The sequence below is a fragment of the Heloderma suspectum genome, chromosome 2, assembly GCF_057233095.1.
Source record: "Heloderma suspectum isolate Gila_16-S chromosome 2, 16-S_ref, whole genome shotgun sequence".
Taxonomy (NCBI): domain Eukaryota; kingdom Metazoa; phylum Chordata; class Lepidosauria; order Squamata; family Helodermatidae; genus Heloderma; species Heloderma suspectum.
Window position 1 is genome coordinate 19,202,046 of NC_139459.1, and position 22,482 is coordinate 19,224,527.

The following is a 22,482-nucleotide window of genomic DNA, read 5'->3' on the forward strand; positions in this document are numbered from 1 at the left end:
ATACAAAAATGTGTATATTGGGGGAAGTGCAATTGGAAATGTGTGCTAGGTAAACTAACATTCCAAAATGCATTCCATTGAGGAAATTGTTTGAAAAAATGTGTATGTTAAGCAACATTTTGTACTAAAATGTTAGTACAAAATGAAACACACACAAAAATGTGAACATGTGGATAGGGATGTCAGAGAAATCCGCTGTGGATTCAAATGAGGATGGATTCTTTGGAATCCGGCCTCAGGAATCCGCAGCGGATCGGGACCACTGACCTCTGCTCCAGGAGGACTGGAGGCGGAATGGCACTCGGCTGCTTCTTCCAGCTAGAGCAATTCGCCTCCCCCCTGTCCCTGCCGATTACCTTTACCAAAAAAAAAAGTCTTTTTTTTAAAAAAATGGCGATTGGGGGGGGGAATGTGCCCATAGACTTATACGCAAATAGAGTCATGAATCTTGCGTATATGTCTACGTGTCCATAGGCTTATACGCAACATTCACCAGTTTTGCGTATACGTCTATAGGCAAATGCGATCAGCAGGATGTGCCCATAGACTTATATGCAAAATAGAGCAGTGAATCTTGCATATAAGCCTATGGACACATAGACTTTTACACAAGATTCATGACTCTATTTCTGTATAAGTCTATGGGCACATCCTCCCGATCACCTTTTTTTTAAAGACGTGGCAATCGGCGGGGACAGGGAGGAGGCGAATGGCTCTGGCTGGCAGGAGGGAAGGTAAGTGCCCCCAAGCCAGTTCCCCCCACACACAATCTGAGCAGAGCTGCTCTGAGGGATTCCAGGTAAAGATGGACGAAAGTGCCTTACCTGGTCCCGCAGCTGTTTTCGGTGGGGGGGGGCGCTTCGGTTCTCCCCCTGAACTTCTTAGCGGGAGGGAGGCGTCCCACCCCTCTTCACCGAAATTCTGGCCGGGGGGGAGCGCCTCGCCTCTCCAGCCGTGAAAGAAAAAAAAAAGTAAAAAAAAAAACACGTGATAGGCTACGTAACGATTTACGTAGCCTATCATGGCTAGATTTTCAAAGTCAGCCATGATAGGCTATGTAAATCATTATGTAGCCTATCATGCCTGACTTTGGGGGGGGGAAAGCGCATACGCAAATGGCGGCGCCCATGGGCGCCGCCATTTGCTTTCCTTATTTGGGCACGGGTAGTCTACGTAAAGATTTACGTAGACTACGGCAAAAATAAGGGCAATGCTATTTGCTTTGCCCTTATTTTCGCCATAGTCTACGTAAATCGTTACATAGATTTCCCGTGCCCAAATAAGGAATGCAAATGGTGGCGCCCATGTGCGCCGCCATTTGCGTACGCACTTCCCCCCCCCCCAAATTCAGCCGTGATAGGCTATGTAATGATTTACGTAGCCTATCACGGCTGACTTTGAAAATCTAGCCGTGATAGGCTACGTAAATCGTTACGTAGCCTATCACGTTTTTGTTTTTTTGTTTTTTACTTTACTGGGAAATGGCGGCGGTGGCAGCCGGTCGGAAGACCGGCCGCTGCCGCCCCCGAAACGCTGCCGAAATGCCGCCGGGACCCGCCGCCGGGAGGGACATTCGCCAAAGGTAAGTCCCATCCTGGGGGGGTGTCGGGGGGGTGTCGGAGAATTTCCCCACCAATTTTGGGGGGGCCGAATGCGTTGGCATTCGGCCTCCCGGAGATTCGTGGAGAAATTCTCTGACATCCCTAATTCTGGGGGGGGGGCGAATCACCTCCTCCCCCCCACAGATTCCCCACCGGAACAGACGGTGGGGAATCTGTACACCCCTACATGTGGACTTTTTTAAAAAAAAGAAAGCTAAAAAGTCTGGGACAAAGGAAACTTAAGACTGGAAAAGTGACGAATGGAGGAAAAGCCTAAATTGACAGATTTGTTCATCCCCATGCCATTCAGCCTGCCTAGTAAGTCCTGTCGAGATTTTTCTGGCAGTGTTCCCCTTGTCTTCTGATACAGAGCGAAGCTCAATTGCACACACTCATTTCCTGATCCCCAAATCCCCATAACCTTTGCTGTTTTCATGAGAACGAGTGCGCTAGACCTGAGACCTGAGGCAAACTTTATCAGAAGACTTTTGTTTTGTTTTGTTTTCCTGAGAAAATCTCTATGGTTTCTTTTCTTTTCCCCTAACCCACCCCACACCTAGAAAAAGAAAACAACTTCACAGAATTTTCTCCTAATGTTCTCCATCTGTGTGTGTGTGTGTGTGTGTGTGTCTGTGTGGCGACCACCATTTTCCAATGGCCCAGAATGGTGCTATGCCTAGGGCATTGTGGGAAGATATAAAAGGCTGCCAACACATTTGTTGCAACTGCCATTTGGAACAGCAGTGTGTGTGGGGAAATAAACTGCTACTGCCAATATTAACCCCCCTTCCAAAATACTATTAGAGAATTTATCTCCCCCCCCCGATAAATTCAGTTAAGTCCCCCCCCCCCGCCACATTTCCCTTCCCACAGATAGGGTGAATTATTTTGAGATACCATTTTTTCACCACTGTAGGTGCACTCCAATTATCTGGGAGCTGCTGACACTGTTGCCAAGCAACCCATGGAGGCGGGTGGCTCCAATTTCAGTGGGGCCGTGCATCCATTCTGAGTTTCAGTCAGAACCAGCCAGAACTCTAAAGGAGCTATCCAAATTGCTGAACCCTATCCCCAAAATGGGTTCAGCTCCTTGAATAGCTCCTTCAGCCTTCTGGCGGGTTCTGACTAAAACCCAGAATGGATTCACGCCCCACCAAAATCAGAGCCACCAGCCTCTACTGCAAGCAAGCCCTTAGTAAACAACCCAGCATTCTCCCCTCCATGTATCCATTTTCTGTGGGTTTAGGATTGGCCCTACAATTAGGCCTCCTGTCTCAGGCAGCAGAGTTTGGGGTCCTAGTAAGAACAAGCAAACTGTCAATATTACAATTTTGAAGCTTTTTTAAAAAAACAAATCTGCAATTTGGATTTCTTTCTCAAGCAACAAAACGCCTTGTGCAGCATGGTTAGGGAGGGCATGGGTGCCCGATCCAGTCTGGGAATCCAGCGGACCTGCTCATGCCTGCACCCCCGAGCCCCGCTCGCCGAGCCCCTGCCTCTGCTCGCCCCCTGCCCACGCTCGGCGAATGGCCTGCACCTACCCTGGCAATCTTGTTGAGCTTTGTGGTTGCCATTTTCTGAGAAATAAAATGATGATTGCAAAAATGTGCAAATGTGCGCACACGCGAAAATGCATGTTTTATGAATGCGCATATTTGCAAAAGTGCAAAAATGTGTATTTTATTAAAAATGCACATTTTCATACATACACTGTGTGTGCATGAAATGTGTGCCTTTTCAAAAATGTGCATTTCACACATGAGAATATGCGCTTTTGCAAAATGCACATTTACACGCATACAAAAACATGCCTATTTTTGCAATCGCCATTTTATTTTTTTTAGAAATGGTGACCGCAGAGCTTGACAAGGCCACTGGGGTGAGTGTGGGCTGCTTGCCAAGAGTGGGAGGGGCTGGAGCACAGTCCAGGGACTGGTGACCAGGGGCAGGGTTTTGGGTAGGAGTCCAGAGGACCCAGGCGGGGGTGAGTTCGCACATCCCTACCTATGGTGGGGCTGCATAGCATGCTTCTAGCAATGTATCCAACACTGAAACCCCAGCCGGTGAAAAAAAAACCCTCCCACCTAGCTCCACCCACACACATACCTGCTGTGCTGTTATACACCATGCCACCTGCAAGTAGGGATGTACAAAATCCCCTTACCTTGCATCTGCAGGGGTCCACGGGGGGGGAGGCGATCCCTCCCGCCCCCCGGAATCCTCGCTGGCTGGGTCCGCTCCATGGCAAGTCTGAGGAGCCACTGGCTGGCTCCGAAGTGCCAGCGATACGGCCGCCATTGCCGTATCGCTGGTGGGCCAGAGTAACTGCGGCCGCAAATGGCATCCAGGATACCATTTGTGGCCGCAAAGGCCTTAATTTAAGGTAAATGCAGCCATTTATGGCGGCATTTACCTTAAACTAAGGCCTTTACGGCCGCAAATGGTGTCTTGGACACCATTTGTGGCTGCAGTTACTCTGCTCCAGAGCCAACCTGCAGGGAGGATCCAGCCAGCGAGGATTCCTCTTGCAGGTAAGAGATCCAATCCTCCACGGAATTTGGGGGATTCAATAGAATCCGGCCTCACTGGGGTCCGTGGAGGATTTCTCCAACATCCCTACCTGCAGGTAACCTTGGGGAATGTAGTTTTCCCCAAGGGCTGCTGACATTGCATTAACAGTAAGAAAACTATACATTTCCCGTGGGCTACTTGATGGAAATATACTTTAGGGATATGCAAAAATTTCATTTATATTTGCAAATCATGTGAACATGTTCCATTCACAACCCTGAACATGTCCACCCTGAAAATGTCACGCATTCCTGACGTATTGTTTTTAAAAATGGTTCATTCTTATGTTTTACTTGGGGGGGGGGATTTTGATGCACATTTAAAAAAAAATACACCCCCCCCCCCGGTTTTGAGGTGGTGTTCAGAGAAACTCAGCCATCACAGAAATAGCTTCTTTGCCCATCACTAATATACTTGTGTATGCTAGAAGGGCAGAAATGTTCTTCCCTTCCCTCTCCTTTCTTGCCAGGCAAAATGCTACCATGCCAGCCTGAAAAGTGGGGTGAGCTAGAAAGGGGTGTGTAAGTGTGTGGACTAGATGGATTGGTGGGTGGAAAAAATAAGGTGGGTTGATGCTGGTGTGTTTACGGCTTCCCAGACCAATCTGAATTTGTACTGGCCTGGAAATAATCCATCATGTTTCTCAATTTGGGGAGGAAGTAACTTGGTATATTTCCAACCTAACTGAATGCATGATCGGGGAGGGAACTCATCCAGTACTAGTGCTATCAGAACACTCTTTCTTCCCCTGAGGAGTGGATTTCATCTCAATGCATGTTACTCCTACAGTGTTGTCACATTTTATTCTTTTCTTCCCGTGTGTGTTAGTTTATAATTGTTATTATTGCATGGCCTGAGAAATGATATTATCGTTCCAGTCTGTTGCTATGGGCTATGTGGTTCTTAGATATGTATATAATCATAAAACAGGAGGGAAGGGAGAAAAGATAAAGGCAACTGTGGATTCCAGCCCAGGCCCACATGTTTTATTGCCAGGCACTACAATGCTGAGCTGTACTGGGGACTGCTCAAGTGTTTGCATTTGCTTTACTCTTAACTGTATGATCAGTGTGAAAAAAAATGGGAGGCTGCCCAGCCATGAAATGTACATTCCAGAGACAAAGACTATAAAAAGAATGAGAGATAGATGGTCAGTGAGGGAATGCAAATTCAGACTGTGCTGTGGGTCCAACCAAAACACAAAGCGGTATAGCTTCGTTCACCTATCCCCATAAGATACACAGATGCCTCCCATTGCTGCTAACTCACCATGGATGGAAAGTCCATTTTCTGAACTGAAGAGGTGTTAAGATGGAGCTCCTTTGCTGGATCCTCAATTCATTGCTGGTTTTGGTCACCAGGTATTTCTTGTTTGTCTGTTATCTATTCTGCCTTCCTGCCTGACCTGTCTCATTTTCTTTGCTGCTTGGTTACTGATTTTGGAGGGCTGGAACCATGTCGCATAGATTGCTGGGTGGAGTGTGTGTCTTGGATTGGTAGCCTGGAGTTCCTAGGACATTCTGAAGCAAAGACTGCTCGAGTCCTTTGTGATTCCAGTTTTTGTTTTCTTTTCACATGAAAGTCTGTGTGTATTTTTCAAAATGTGTGCATCAATTGCACACAATTTCAAAATGTATGCTGTCTTCTCCCATTGATTAAAATACATTTGTGCATATTTTCCAGAAGTATGCGTGCTGTTGAATGCATTTTTTTGGTCCCAGGATCACAGTTCAAGCTCAAAAATGTACAGACTTGGACTGAAGATTGTATTTGAGTCACAGAAGTTGTGAACTGGGTAAATCCTAATCAAAAACAAACTGAAACAAATTTGTCATACATCCTTAGCAAATGTACCCAACTTCGCATAGGTTGGAATAGCCTAGGGGTGCATGAAAGTCACTTACCTGGTCTTGCAGCTTTTTGCGGTGGGGGGGAGGCGCTTCGCTGCTCTCCCCCCTAAGTTCAGGCCGGGGGGGGGAGGCTTCCCGCCTTGCCCGGCCGAAATTCAGGCTGGGGGGAGGCTTCCTGCCTCGCCCGGCCGAAAGTCAGGCCGGGGAGGAGGCGCCTCACCTCGCCCGGCCACGAAATAAAAAGTTAAAAAAAAAAACGCCCCCGTGATAGGCTACGTGACGATTAACGTAGCCTATCACAGCTAGATCTGCAAAGTCAGCCGTGATAGGCTACGTAAATCGTCACGTAGCCTATCACGGGTGACTTAAAAAAAAAAAGCGCGTACGCAAATGGCGGCCCCCATAGGGAGCCGCCATTCGCGTTCCTTATTTGGTCGCTGTAGTCTACGTAAAGATTTACGTAGACTACGGCGAAAATAAGGGCAACGCAAATAGCGTTGCCCTTATTTTCACCGTAGTCTACGTAATCTTTACATAGACTACAGCGACCAAATAAGGAACGTGAATGGCGGCTCCCTATGGGGGCCGCCATTAGCCGTACGCGTTTTTTTTTTTTTAAAGTCACCCGTGATAGGCTACGTGACGATTTACGTAGCCTATCATGGCTGACTTTGCAGATCTAGCTGTGATAGGCTACGTTAATCGTCACGTAGCCTATCACGGGGGCGGGTTTTTTTTTTTAGTTTTATTGGAATAGCGGCGGCGGCAGCCAGTCGAAAGATCGGCTGCCGCCCCCGCCCCTGACGAAGACCCGAAGAACTGCTGCCGGGACCCGCCGCCAGGAGGGACATTCGGGAAAGGTAAGTCCCATCCCGGGGGGGTGCGGGGTGCGGGGGGTGCAGAGAATTTCTCCCCGAAACTTGTTCGGGGGCCGAACACTTTGGCGCTCGGCCCCCTGAAGTTTCGGGGAGAAATTCTCCGCCAACCCTAGAATAGCCCCTACTTTGATTCAACAAAGCATTAAAGCAAATTTACACATCTGTCAGAGTTGGACACATTGTGTTTGACCCATCTGAGTGAAGCCATGCCTGCTGGGACCCCTGTAGTCCCCTGAAGGAGGGGGTGTCTCCACTCTATTTCCTGAGAGGGATGCCCCATAGCATGGGCATGGGAGGTATATAATTCTGTCCCCTAGCCTATACAACTGGCTTCTAGGGATGTATGAGAATTTCATTTCAGTTCACAAACTACTTGAAAATGCCCTGTTTGCAATCCTGAATGCAATCGCAATTTCTCAAACTTGTGCTTGCATTTGCGAAATGTGTATTTGAAAAATGCAACTTTCTCAAAATGCGCCACTTTCTCAAAATGGAAGAATTTTGAATGAATGCTGCTTTAGTCTATTTAGAAGTTTGTGCAAATTTGGCAACAAAACACGAGCACAAATCAAGGAGAGGCAAGCAGTGAGCTGATCTTCAGGGAATCTTGGCAAGCTTGAACATTGCTCATTCACCCATCTCTACGGGCTATAAACTGTATGGATTGCAAAGCTATGTGCTTGCTAGGGAAGTCTGTTATTGCAGCCTTCAACCCCATTAACACGTTTAAATTAATTAAAATTAATTCATGCATTTAAAAAAACAAATTAACTCCAACATGCACACTTCAGATGCATGCCAAGTTTCAGGTTCCTAGGTTTCATAGCATAGATGGACAGACAGACAAACACACGTCCTATTTTTATTATTTTTAGTTTTTAAAAAAGAGAGTGAAAATATATATCAGAAATGTATTTAAAACAGCTTGAAATATGACAATCCTACCACGTAATGGCATACACTCCAGAACAAGGGTGGGAAACTTCTGGACCAGCAGATGTTTTGGCCTACAAGTTGCCTACCCATGCAGTTTGACAGGGGTTCAGGAACTGGTGCCAGCATTACACAATTGATTATGCCCCCGCCCGCTGCCTAGAAACTCTCTCCTTAGTGAAAGGAGGTGTCATTTCTAAGGGATAGGGGTGTCAGAGAATTTCTCGCTGAAACTTCAGGGGGCCGAGTGCCAACGTATTCGGCCCCCCGAAGTAGTTTTGGGGAGAAATTCTCCCCACCCCCCCCCCGGGATGGGACTTACCTTTCCCGAATGTCGCTCCCGGTGGCGGGTCGCAGCAGCGGTTCGGCAGGGCTTCGACAGGGGCGGGGGCGGCAGCCGGTCTTTTGACCGGCTGCCGCCGCCATTCCAAGAAAAGTAAAAAAAAACACAACACCCCGTGATAGGCTACGTGACGATTAGCGTAGCCTATCACGGCTAGATTTGCAAAGTCAGCCATGATAGGCTACGTAAATCGTCACGTAGCCTATCACGGGTGACTTTAAAAAAAAAAAAGCGCGTACGGTTAATGCGTACGGCTATTTGCGTTGCCCTTATTTTCGCTGTAGTCTACATAAATCTTTACGTAGACTACAGCGACCAAATAAGGATCGCTAATGGCGGCTCCCTATGGGGGCCGCCATTTGCGTACACGCTTTTTTTTTTTTAAGTCACTCGTGATAGGCTACGTGACGATTTACGTAGCCTATCACGGGGCATTGTTGTTGTTTTTTTACTTTTCTGTTGAAGTTCACGGCTGGGAAGACGGGGCGCTTCTCCCCGGCCTGAATTTCGGCCGGGGGCAAGGCGGGAAGACACCCCCCACTCGCATGAACTTCGGGGGGAGAAGCGAAGCGCCTCCCCCCCACCGCGAAAAAAGCTGCGGGACAAGGTAAGTCCCTTTTGTACATCCCTACTAAGGAAGACATTTCTCAAAAAATGGTGAGGTCATCTGTCATGCACCTCTCATAACAAACTCCTTTACTGGTAATCATTGAATTGGTTGCAGGGGCACCTTTGTGGACTCATTATTGAAATGTCTTGACATTTCCTACAGTAATCTCAAACACTTTCAGAAGGGAACTCCATTTCTCAGAATCTGTGCTCTTGACGCCAAGCATACTGAAGCTGAACCACAAATATGGAGAAATGGTATTCTTAGACAATGAAAAATAGCTTTTGAAGTCAACTGTTACCAGGAATATTTGAATGTCAGTTTTATAATAGCATTAAGGGGGGAATGGATTATCACCCTCTTCAGAAATGATTCCTTCAACTTCCTTCTGAATGCTAAGAAATTGATTTTTTTTTATCACTAGTTGGCAATTTCTCAGATTGTCTATCCATTGGCTACTCTCACCCATTTTTTCTAATATTTCCATCACTGGAAATAGTTGTCTGCTTTGTTTAGTATTAGCAATGCTTGCTTTACTGAAGAGCAGTTTCTATGAATTCCCCCCCACCCCTCTTTCCCACAATGTTCATCATCTTCAAATTGATACTTGCTTAACTGGTTTGGGTTGGATTTCGTAGGGATTTCTGATAATTTAATTTCAGTTTGTTAAGCATCAGAACTTGTCCTGTTCTCATCCCCAGACATGAACATGAGAGCATTTGGGGAACAAAACCCACATATTCCCAACCTTAATCACATTCACGAAATGTGGGATTAAAATGAGCCCAGATTTCTAAGAATCTGACCTGTGGAAACTGCTGCAGAGCGCCCCCCTTCAGGCCGCGTGGAGTCCGTGGACTTTCAGATGATTTTTTTAACTTTCCCAAAATGTACGCATACAAATCCATAGAAAAATACATACATTTCTGCTGAGGAAATGCTGAATGGAATGGGGGACAATACACTACATGTTATGTACTGAGGTAAATGATGTAAATACTTACACAAATATTAATGTAATTATTTGCGTATTTTTCTGCATGACAAAAAAATAATATTTGTATCCGTATGTGGGTGGATGATGGCACAAAAGGCACCTGACAATCCATGACACTCAAGACGGAGCAGATTTTACACAGTCCATGCATCCCTAGCTTGGACCCCTAGACTCCAGCTCACTTACCCATCAGCTGGCCTGAATAGGGATGTACGAAAGTCACTTACCTTTTCGCAGGGGTGCTTCGCGGTGGGGGGGAGGCGCTTCGCTTCTCCCCCCGAAGTTCAGGTGAGGGGGGGAGGCATCCCACCTCACCCGGCCAAAATTCGGGCCGGGTGGGGAGGCTTCCTGCCTCGCCCGGCCGAAATTCAGGCCGGGGAGAAGCGCCCCATCTCCCCGGCTGCGAAACAAAGTGTAAAAACCCCCCAAACCCCATGATAGGCTACGTAACAATTAACGTAGCCTATTACGGTTAGATTTCCAAAGTCAGCCGTGATAGGCTACGTAAATCGTTAAGTAGCCAATCAAAGGTAACTTTGAAAAAAAAAATCGCGTACGCAAATGGCGGCACCCTAAAGGCGCTGCCATTTGTGTTCCTTATTTGGTCCCAGTAGTCTACGTAAAGATTTACATAGACTACGCCGTAGTCTACATAAATCTTTACATAGACTACCGGGACTAAATAAGGAATGCAAATGGCGGCGCCCATAGGGTGCCGCCATTTGCGTACGTGCTTTTTTTTTTTCAAAGTCACCCGTGATAGGCTACGTAACGATTTACGTAGCCTATCACAGCTGACTTTGGAAATCTAGCCATGATAGGCTAAGTTAATCATTATGTAGCCTATCACGGTTGTTTTGTTTTTTTTTTACATTTTGTAATGGCGGCGGCAGCAGCCGGTCAGAAGACCGGCTGCCGCCCCCGCCCCCGACGAAAGGCCGACGAACCGCCACCGGGACCCGCTGCCGGGAGGGACATTCGCCAAAGGTAAGTCCCATCCCGGGGGGGGGGCAGGGTGGGAGGAGAATTTCACCACTGATTTTGGGGGGCCGAAGGCATTGGCGCTCGGCCCCCCAAAGATTCGGGGAGAAATTCTCCGCCATCCCTAGTAGGGATGGATGAAAGTCCCTTACCTGGTCCTGCAGCTTTTTTCGGGGGGGGAGGCACTCCGTTTCTCCCCCTGAAATTCTTGGTGGGTGGGGAGGTGCCCTGTCCCTCCCCACCAAAATTCTGGCCAGGGGGAGTGCCCCGCCTCTCTGGCCGCGAAAGAAAAAAGTAAAGTAACCCCCCCCCCAAATGTGATAAGCTACGTAAATCTTTACCTAGCCTATCACGGCTGACTTTGAAAAAAAAAAAGCACGTACGCAAATGGTGGCGCACATGGGTGCCGCCATTTGCGTTCCTTATTTGGGCATGGGTAGTCTATGTAAAGATTTACGTAGACTACAGCGAAAATAAGGGCAACACTATTTGCGTTGCCCTTATTTTCGCCGTAGTCTACGTAAATCTTTACATAGACTACCCGTGCCCAAATAAGGAACGCAAATGGCGGCGCCCATGGGCGCCGCCATTTACGTATGCACTTCTTTTTCAAAGTCAGCCGTGATAGGCTACGTAAAGATTTACATAGCCTATCACGGCTGACTTTGAAAATCTAGCCGTGATAGGTTACGTAAATCTTTACGTAGCTTATCACGTTTTTTTGGGGGGGGGGTTACTTTACTTGTAAATGGCAGTGGCGGCAGCCGGTCTGAAGACCAGCCACCGCCGCCACCACACTGCCGCCGCACCGCTGCCGGGACCCACTGCCGCGAGGGACATTTGCATGAGGTAAGTCCCATCCCGGGGAGGGGCGGGGGGATGTCGGAGAATTTCCCCACCAATTTTGGGGGCCGAATGCGTTGGCATTCGGCCTCCCGGAGATTCGTGGAGAAATTCTCCGACATCCCTACTTTGAAGGTGGTGTTCGGAGAACCTTGGTCATTGGCAAAACCCTTGTTTGCCCATCCCTAAGTAGAGAAAAGGAGTGCCTATTTACATAGTACAATCAGGGTGCCTTCAGGAATGGCAGAGGTCAGCACCCACCAGCAACTATTTTCTGCACAGGTAATGCTGCACCTACAGCCTGGCCCCAATGAGTTCAGCCAGAGGAGGATGTGTGGCTGGCTCTGAACAGAGGTAGGGATGTAACATGTGCTCCGTCTTAATGTTGGTGGCAGCTGGGGTATCTAGGTGGGGTATTTAGGTCTGCTCTACCCGAGATCAGTCCTCTTTGCTTCTGTCTTGGAACCACACCCTCCCACCCTCATGCTACAGTGTAGGATCAGCTGCTCCCTTCCAAGTAGATTTTTTTCCCTGTTGTCCAAACTGGCAGAACATGACAGGTTTTTCACCAATTCAGCCCTATCTGTGGGAGAGTGGTGACAATGATGGTCGAGGGGTGCGTGCTTAAACCTGGCAGCAATTTCTTTGGTCACAAGGGTGGAACACTGTTGTCCTGCTTTGGCTGGGTCAGACTCAGTGATAAAGGTAGGGATGTGCGAATGCACCCCTGTATGGGTTCTCTGGACACCTGCCCAGCCCCTGCCCCTCCTCGCTAGTCCCCGGACCGCACTTGAGCCCCTCCCATGCTCACCGAGCAGCCTGCACTCGCCCCAGTGGCCTCGTCGAGCTCCGCGGTCATCATTTCTAACAAAATTACACCGTGTACAAAAATGCATGTGCATTTTTCATAAAATACACATTTTTGTGCATGTGCAAATATGCACATTCGCTAAAATGCACATTTTCATATGTGCGCAAATTTGTGCATTTTTGTGATTGCCATTTTATTTCTCAAAAAGTGGTGACCACAAAGCTCAGTGAGGCTGCTGGAGTGAGTGCAGGCCATTTGCAGAGCATGGGCAGGGGGCAAGTAGGGGCAGGGGCTCAGTAAGAGGGGCTTGGGGGTGCAGGCAGGGGCCGGTCTGCTGGATTGCCAGCCTGAATTGGGCACCTGCGCCATCCCTAAATAAAGGAGCCAATCTGATGGCAAGCTGATAATCAGGCAAAGTTCAAAGGCAGAGGTATCAGTCCATCACAAGTTCAGTTCAAACAAGAGCAGTGGAGGCCAGTGGCTCCGATTTCAGTGGAGCTGTGGATCAGCGCCAGGATGCAGTCAGAACCAGCCAGAACTCTAAAGGAGCTATCCAAGGATCTCAACCTCTTTTGGCAATCAGGTTTAGCACCTTAGATAGCTCCTTTAGCTTTCTGACTGTTTCAGACTGCAACCCAGAATTGATCCACAGCCCACTGAAATCAGAGCCACCGGCCTCCACTGAGCAAGAGTAGTCAACAACCAAGCAAGGGTCAAGAGCACAGTGTGATCAGTCAATAAGGAAAGTTCTAAGTTCTGAGGCAAAGCCAAGGTCAAAGCATAGCTAAGCAGTCCAACACAAACACATTCCAATGAGAAGAGCCAAGCAGGTGTCCAAAGGTCAGCAGCCAGAAGCTCAGTCATGAAGCAAGGACAGGAAAACAAGGCACTGAACCCCCCCCCCCACACACACACACTCACACACACTGTGACTGAATAGTTATTTAGCCAGAGCTGCCAGAGCCCCACCCAGGGCTGAGCTGCAGTTCATTATAGGCTGTCTGGCAAAACTCCTCATGAGGAGGTTCTTGCTCACAAGGGGTTCCCCTTTGGAAACAGGCATTGCTCCTCATAGGGTTCTTCTGGCCTGCCTGTTGAGATGATGACACTCTCAGGGGGAAGTGATGGGTTACTCAGCCTCTACCTCAGAGGCAAAGTCCCCCATAGGGATGTTAGAGAAATCTGCCATGGATTCAAATGAGGCTGGATTCTTTGGAATCAGGCCTCAGGAATCCATGGCGGATTGGCCCCACTTACCTCCTCTCCTGGAGGATTTTGCCTGGGACAGCATGGCTGCTTGTTGCACCAGGAGCCGTTGGCCTCCGCACCGATCGCCATAAAAAAAGGCGATCAGCAGGATGTCCCCATAGACTTATACGCAAAATAGAGCTGTGAATCTTTCATATACTGTAAGTATGTGTCCATAGGCCTCCACGCCGATCGCCATTTAAAAAAAAAAAGTGATCAGCAGGATGTCCCCATATACTTATATGCAAAATAGAGCTGTGAATCTTGCATATAAGTCTACATAGACTTATACACAAGATTCACGGCTCTATTTTGCATATAAGTCTTTGGGGACATCCTGCCAATCACCTTTTTTTTTTTTAATGGCGATCGGCGTGGAGGCGAAGGGCTCCAGTTGGTTCAGGTAAGTGGCACCCCTCGGCTCTGCAGAATCCTCGTGGAGCGGAGCCGATCCGTGAGGATTCTGGGGGGGAGGAACAGATCGCCCCCACGGATTCCCCGCCCAAATGGACAGTGGGGAATCCGTACATCCCTAGTCCCCCACGTCTTGCAGGGATGGACCTGTAGCCATCTGTACTAAAGGCCCACACTCCTCCTGGTCTTCTGACATGGGGTGTTCTGTGGTGTGCTTTATACCTGGGAGCTGTAGCTTCTCCTCTGGGGAGGATTCCTCCAGTGGGGGCATGACAAGTGTGGGAAAAGCAACACAGACAGGCGGGAACAGTGAACTGTGAGGCATCTTAAGGTGATGGGGAAATCCCAAGGCTTCTGACTCCAGGTTATGGGGTGGGTGGGGTACCAAATCCTTTTGGGGACATGCTGTTTTACTGTTACTCTCCTTAGTTTTTACTACCAACAAAATTCAATTGTGTCTGTGTGCTGATGGAAAAGGATTTGCCACTTGAGAGGGTGACCCCACTCTGATAGCCCCACATGCCCTCCCCTGTCCCAAATCTGCAGATTTTGAGAGTACACAGATGAGTGCAGGGAGCAGAAGAGACCAGGAAATGCCTATCACATAAACATTAGTCCACTCATGCAATGTTGGATATAACCCTATGCTTTCACTCACTGCTCTAGTTGTTTTAATCTTGTTTTTAATTTTGAAATGGTTCCTTTTTGATATGGTTCTTTTTATCTTGATTGTAACTCAAATTGGATTTTTAAGCAAAGGCAGGATATCCACTTCTAAATGAATAAACAAATAAATAAGTCCTTTTCTTGGCCTTGCATATTTAATAATTGTCTCATGAATTTGCTCTGAGCTACCAATTAACAGGAAGTAAAGAATCGTGATCTGTGTTCCTAGTAGTAGCCTCTGCAATCTAGGGAGCTGTATTCTGGTTTATATATGCAATATAATATTGCACAATGCCATTCCTTATTGATAAAATGTTTTTTAAAAATGATATAATTCAGACATTATGCATGGCTGCTAAAGAAATACAATTGCATTTTGTGTGTCAGAAAAGAAGTCATGGATGCTACCCTGGAAATTAAAATCTAATCTGATTTTCTAGCAGTTATGAATATTCAAAATAATGTTCCCTTGTTGAAAGCTGATGAACAAGACAGATTCCCCACCCCCACCCCTCCTTTTTTGATGATGGGAAAACTCATTAGAAATTTGATGTTATTAGTGATTTCCCTTGAATTGCAAATTTCTATCATACTATAACTAGTATTATGGTAATGATGGGATTAAATTAAATTAGCATATCATATACTAGCCAGCAAAAAGTGTTAATACATTATAGTAATACAAGACAACAGTTAATTGGTAGCTTAATAAGAATTTGTCTTCGAAAAATATCATCAGGCTCGTGTCTTCCTCCTATGAGCTTGGGAAAATGGTGGTCTTACTGATTTCTTTTGCAAAGCCAATCACAGATTATTAAAAAAAAAAATGTCTTGAAATTATAAGCTTGTCCAACCTTCACCTACTGACTGACACATCCATGGGGATGGTGGGGGCATCCTGTTGGGGTTCAAAGCCCGCTGAGAAATCACCAGCTCAGCCGCCTGGATGCCAGGTCAGCTGCCCCAGTGCTTCCCCCACTTTGCATGTGCTGAGTTGGGCAAGCATGCAGATGCCCACTCTCTCAGTGAGCCACCTGGCCATCCATTTTACGTAAATCTCTTACACTTATTTAAAACGACCAGCCTGTCCCTGTCGATGCCGCTGTAGCAAGGGCAAGAGGGGAGGAAGGGAGCACCTCTTCTCTCCTGCTCCCCCCCAACCCCTACTACAGCGGTGGGGATGCAGCTGCCCACTACTCAATATGAGCCATCCTCTTGCATAAAAATGGTGGCTTGCATCAAGGAGCAGGAGCTGCAAGGAATGCCTGGACTGCTTGCTGAGCACTCCGGGGCTCACACAGCCCAGCTCACAGGGTGCGGGTGGCAGCAGCGACTTGGCGAGCATGTGCTCTTGGCAAGCATGTGCTCTTGGCAGGCGCAAGCAAGTCCATCCATCCCTACCCATCCATGGCCTGGTCATTTTTGAAGAATGGCCCTTCATGGAAGCATGTCTCCCGGATGGCTCTGGCCGGATGGCTCCTCAGCCTCCTTCACCATGGCTGTATGTATGAGGGCACTGGCTGTGTGAGGGATTTGTCACACTATTATTTATTTATTCTCATCTTTCTTAATTTATTTATTTTACCACTGACAACTTTCTATAACTACATGCATTCCCACTAAGACGTTTGCTTTTTTTTCTTTCCCTTTGTTCTTGCAGTTCCACCATGGTTTATCAGTCATCCTTCAAACCTCTATGCCTATGAAAGTATGGACATTGAGTTCGAATGTGCTGTCTCCGGTAAACCCATCCCTACAGTGCAGTGGATCAAGAATGGAGAAGTTGTCATTCCTAGCGATTATTTTCAGATAGTGGTAATTATTAGTGCTTTTTTAAATCATTACTCCTAAAACCAAAACAAAAAATCCACAGGCATAGCCAACGGTGTTTGAGAAATTCCACCAAAAGTAATTAGACTATTTAAAAATAAATACATGATAACACAGGTTCAAAACTAGTGATGGGGCGGGAGGGACCCTTTAAAGAAACAACGACCCTTAATCTCGCGGGTGGAGGATGGTTCGTGGCTCATTGCAATTATTTGCAGGAGGTTTTTTTTCTTTCTTTTCTTGGTTTCATTTCTTCTTGAATGATTCCAGCCCAGAAAAGAACATGTACTGATGGCATTACTGATGACATCGCAGTACTATATTGCCATTCAGATGTAGCTATGTATTGACATCATTAAGGGCAAATGAGGCCAATTAGAGTGAGGACAATGTTTCCTATACTGGGAGGTCCTAGCCAGTCAGGGATCTCTCTAACAATCAAACACTCTTTTCTTTTTTTGCAGTGATCTTTGAAAAATCTCTGAAAGGGGACCCCTTTGTTTGTTTTCATGGAATAGCCCCAGCTCCATTTGTGTTCAGCTGCATTAGAAACCTATCTACCCAGTCAGCTGCACTGAACCATGATCCGTCACACCCACTGCTACTTGTCCATACCTAGGGATGGATGGAATCACCTCTGTTTGGTACTCTGGGGACCTTGACAAACTGTTGCCCCCACTCACACAGCCTGGACCTGCTGAGCTGCATAAGCCACCTCTTCTGTGTGTCAAGGACTCCGGCAGTCAAAGGCTTGTGTGCACATGAGCTTTATGCACACAAGGGCTTGACTGCCAGAATCCTACATGCTGCGCATGCCCCAAGCAATTGGGGTGTGCATGGCACTGAGGTCTCATCCTGACCCACTGGCTGTTTAGGGCTTGCTTGACAGCCAATGGGAGTAGGAAAGCCCTTGGCACCGGGGTCACCCCAACTGCTCTGGCCAACTCCTCCTCACAAGGAGGAGATAGCAAGAGAGGTTGGGCTGCGTGCTGTGCTGACAACTCTGAGCTGCTCCTGGCTCTCACTCACCTCTAGGGTGCTCAGTGACTGGGTCCATCAGCGCCCCACGGCTTGGCAAGCGGGGTCAAGGTGTGGGGGATTTCGACGGCCTCCCAGACCAAATCAGGTGCTTGCAAAATCCCTATCCACACCATGCTGGCTTGAACAGGTCATATGATAGTGCCAAAAAATGGAAACAGATCAGCCAATATAACTACTGGGCTTAGAACTTCTGATTGTGCTGTCCTCCCTGACTTATAAAATTGGTAGCTGACAATGGTAAAATACTCAGATGTAATGACTGAGGTAATCTTACAGCCAAACTAGATGTGACAGTAAATGCGTTTTGTGTCAAATCTGTGTGTTGTTTGTTTGTTTGTTCATTTATTTAATGTACCATGGTGCCAATGGGGGATTTATTCCCAATGCAAACAGCAGCTTCAAAGGAGGGACTTGTCAGAACTACAGCAAAGGTATAAAGGGTTAAACTCCCCTTCCCACCTGCTGCAATCCCAGTAATTATCACCCCCACTCCACGGCTGCTAGTTGCATTAAAAAAAGAAAGAAAAAAAGCATGTACCTTAAATGGAAAGACACATTTGAAGGCACCTCTAATTTGGCCCTGAATTTACCTTTCCTGGCATTTGTTATTACCAGTGATCTCAGTGCTTGAGTCTGAAGGGAAGATGGTGGAAATTCCTTTAGATCATATATTTTCAAATATTCTGTTTTTATGGAACCCTTTTCATATTCACTTCTTTGCCATGGAACCTGAATGTCTGCCATCAAACTCTTGCATATTCCAGAGGGTTCTTGGGCATCTTGTTAGATGCATAATTCTGGAGCATTGGCACAGCACCTTTGAAACTAATTTGAAGCAACTTCAGCAGCACTACTCATTTGCAGCACTACTCATTTGCAGCACAACTTAATGTGACTTAGGGATGTGCGAACTCACCCCTATCCGGGTTGTCCGGACTCCTGCCCAGACCTTGCCCCACTTGCCAGTCCCCAGACTGTGCTTGAGCCCCTCCCACTCTCAGCGAGCAGCCCGCACTCACCTCAGAGGCCTTATCGAGCTCCGTGGTCACCATTTCTAAAAAAAAAAAAAAAATGGCGATGATATTTGAACATGCTATCTTCATTTCCGAAGTAGCTAACTCATGCATAAGAAACTCTGTGGCCACAAAATATCCCACCCTCTTTTTAATGATGTTGATTTGATAAGCTGAACACATCTCATGCATATAGATCAGCTTGCTTATGTAACGCACCCTCTCCTAATTAATGTTCCTTCTATTATGTGAAATTGACAATGATTATCTAAATTAAACATGTTCTAGTTAATAAAAGGCTTGGGCTCTTTCCCCCTTTCTTTTCAAAGAAGAAGATTTACTCAGTGGTATGAGCATTCAAGTTCATGCAACTTCGCCTGCCATTGCTGTTTATAATAAAGACAATCAGACAGTTGTAATTCTGCTTGCCAAGAAATGGAAAATTTCATTAAGTAATTGGGAAAGGACAGATTATCCTTTCAAAATCTTCCAGAGAAGAAAGACCTTAATAAGGCAATCCTCTAAGAAGAGCATTTGAAAAATCCCAAGGGTTGTCCTTTAGAAGCCAAAGTTTTATGGCACCATTTAATTCTGCTTGACAACAACACCTCCAAGATGAAACCTGGCCCAAATGCAAGCGATACTAAATGGCCCCTTTTCTCTAGTGACTGCCTGGATCCTCTGAGGTCTAAGAGGAACTGATCTTCAAATCGTGTGTTTTTTTCTCACTTGGAAGTATGTAAGCAAACAAAAACACCCCAAACAAAGCTCATAAACTACTGCCAATGCAACTGTGCCTCCTGTGCAATGGAGAACCATTTTCGTGTGAATTTTAAGTCTTGCATGTGAAGTCTGAGCATTGAGCTACCCTTTTCTGTAGCATTGTTATTTTTAACCACATGACCTAGTAGCAGAGTGAAGAGACCGAGTCAGCACATTCTTTAGATGATGTGAATTTTACTACAATCGGGGGGGGGAGGGAAGGAGGAGAGACAGCTGTGAATGGATGCTTGTGGTGGTTCTGTTAGCAAAGTTTCCTAAAGGCAGTCTTCTTGGTGAAGCTGGTTTTTTGATGGAGGTTTTTCCCCCAGTAATTCCCAATGGTGTCATGTTAAATTTGGACGTGCAGGAGCTCATCATGGCAGCCTACATAGCAACTCCCCCCAGGACCATCCATTTTATAAATTGCATAACATAATATCCAATTCATTAGGATCAACTGAAAAAAGCTCCCCCCCTCCCTGGCCAGCATTTGCATGCTTCAATTATTCAAATATAGGGATGCGCAACCCCACCCCTGTTGGGGTTCTCCAGGCACCCACCAGCCCTAGCCCCCACTCGTTGGTCCCTGGACCACCCTCAAGCCCCCCTGCACCCAGAGAGCAGCCCACATGCACCCCGGCAGCATTGTCAAGCTCTGCAGTCACCATTTTTTGAAAAAATAAAATGGAATTTACAAACGTGTGCATCCTTGTGCATGTGTAAAAATGCACATTTTCCAGAAATGCACATATTCACGCATACGCAAAAGTGTGCATTTCCCGCATACACAAAGATGTACTTTTTTGCAACCACCATTTTATTTTGCAAAAAATGGTGACTGTGGAACTTGACAAGGCCACCAGGGTGAGTGTGGGCCGCTCGCCGAGTGTGGGCAGGGTGCGACCAGGTACAGGGTCTCTGCAAGCGGGGCTCGGGGGTGTGGGCAAGGGGTGTGTTCCACTGGATTCCTGGATAGAATCGGGTGCCTGTGCGATCCCTGTTCAATTGTTCCTGATACAGAAGATTCATCAGGGTTTCCTGTCCTCAGAGGAGCAACATGCAGAGATGGGACTCATCCTGAAACAGAAAGTATGGGCTTGAGGGCAAATAGACCTGTGCAATGTAAAAGAAAATCTTGGAGGGAATGCACAAATGAAGTGTGGCTCCATAGAATCAGAGAACTGGAAGGGGCCTCATCTAGTCTTAGCACATGTTGGTGCAGGGAACCTGCTGGTACAGGATCACCGATAGATAGGGATGAATGGATATGTCAGTTTCTCATTTTTACCATTTTAAGTTCAGGCTGTCTTGAACATTGAGAATTTCTCCAATTTTAGGTTCAGTTCATCCCGAACTTCGAGATTTTTTTTAAAACTTTGCATGAAAATTCACAAGCATTTTTGTGCACATTTCTCCTTTTGTGCATTTTTGTAAGCGAGTTTGCGTAATAGCCACATTTTTGTCAAGCCATTTTCCTAATGTCATGCATATGTGAACATTAGTTTCTCTGGTATATGCATTTATATGCTTCTTTAAAAAAAAAAAAGGAGAACTCCATGCAAAATTTGGAAAAGTGCAATGTTTGAGGGTAACTGATTGTTGATTTACATATTAGTTCCCAAGGGTGAAATTCAGTTTAAGTTTAGATGTAAAAAGTTCACATTAACATGAATGAATTTCTCCCCCATCCTTACTGACTGGTGGCCATTCTGCCTTTCCATAAAAAGCTCTACCAAGGAAATGTCCAAGAAATTATTCCTTATGTTTAATCCAAATCCAAATCCCCTTTCTTGTAATTTGAACTCACTGTGCGTGCGTGCCTCAATTCTCTGATGACACCTGGGGAACACAGCTCTAGGTCATCCTCTCTGCTTCTATCCATCTATCCAGGGTGGCAGCAACCTGCGGATCCTGGGCTTGGTAAAGTCAGATGAAGGCTTCTACCAGTGTGTCGCTGAAAATGATGCCGGGAATGCACAAACCAGTGCACAGCTGATCATCCCTGAGCCTGGTAAGATACAAAGGATGTGCAGAATGTCTTGCTTTAATTAATATCATTAGCACAGCCTTGAACCATGTGACCCTGACCTTTTGCTTGCATTCTTACCATTGTGTTCCTTGGCCTACAGTAATCTTGGCAAGTAATCGCTCATCATTATGTGTCATCTGTTTCCATTTTGAGAGAAACACGCTATGCTGTGCACTCAGAAAAGCAACTCAGGGGATTCATTAGAGATGCCAGTCATGCTGCAGGAAGGTTCCTCCACCCCAGCCTAGCAGTCACATTCATGGTGGGCAGAATCACATCCAAATCTTGCTTTTTACTTGGTTTTGCCATTTGCGCTGAGGCAGGCCCTACCTGTGGTGGTCGATGCACTTTGGTAGACTAGTGGGGTGGATGAAAAGGCCAAGTATTTATCCCATCTGTAAATTCTTCATTACCTTATGGACCTATTATCCCATGCTATTTTTACAAAGCAAATTGAATGTAAAGGATGCACTCATAAGTAGTGGTAAATAACATTGTTGTAAGCTTTGATGCTGATCAGTCTACAAATGTGATTCTGTAAGAATGTGGTGGTGAAAAGGAAGCCATGAAAGCAGCACGAACCTCTGCATGAGTACTCAGAAGTAATTCCTTGTGTGTCTAGGAATGCAACCATATATTTTTTTACTTGTTTATTTTGTAGTTGTCTGCATTTTTATCATCTGTTACTCTGGATGAAAGCTTTCATGGCTGTTTCAAATGCAAGACAGAAAGCTGAAAAGTAAATACAACTTTAAAAATCAGTCTGAAGCAAAGAAATGTGGAGGCATTGACATAAAAGTAAAAGCTCTTCTTTTTAACTTTGACACTAAAAATAGTCTGAGCCACTTAACCCATCAGTCTTTAATTACCTTTATACAAATGCAAATCAGGGGCTGATTCACACAAATACTATGGCATAGTGATGATGCTTATGGAATGTCTCCTTTTTTGGCTTTGCAATAGTTTGTGGAAGTACTGCATAAACTTCCTACACTTATGGTTTACTATTTACTGCTGTTTACTGCTGTGTTACTGCTGTGTTACTGCTGTTTCAAAGCAGT

The 22,482-nt window shown here is 46.3% G+C and overlaps 1 protein-coding gene across 1 annotated transcript in view; it reads left to right on the forward strand.

Annotated features, from left to right (window-relative positions):
• DCC (DCC netrin 1 receptor) overlaps nucleotides 1–22,482 on the forward strand; it is a 1,145,836-nt gene that overhangs the window by 493,943 nt on the left and 629,411 nt on the right. Inside the window, exons 10-11 of the mRNA XM_084829640.1 lie at nucleotides 16,407–16,561; nucleotides 21,283–21,403. Of these exons, the coding sequence (XP_084685766.1) occupies nucleotides 16,407–16,561; nucleotides 21,283–21,403 (276 nt within the window). The remainder of the gene's footprint in view (nucleotides 1–16,406; nucleotides 16,562–21,282; nucleotides 21,404–22,482) is intronic.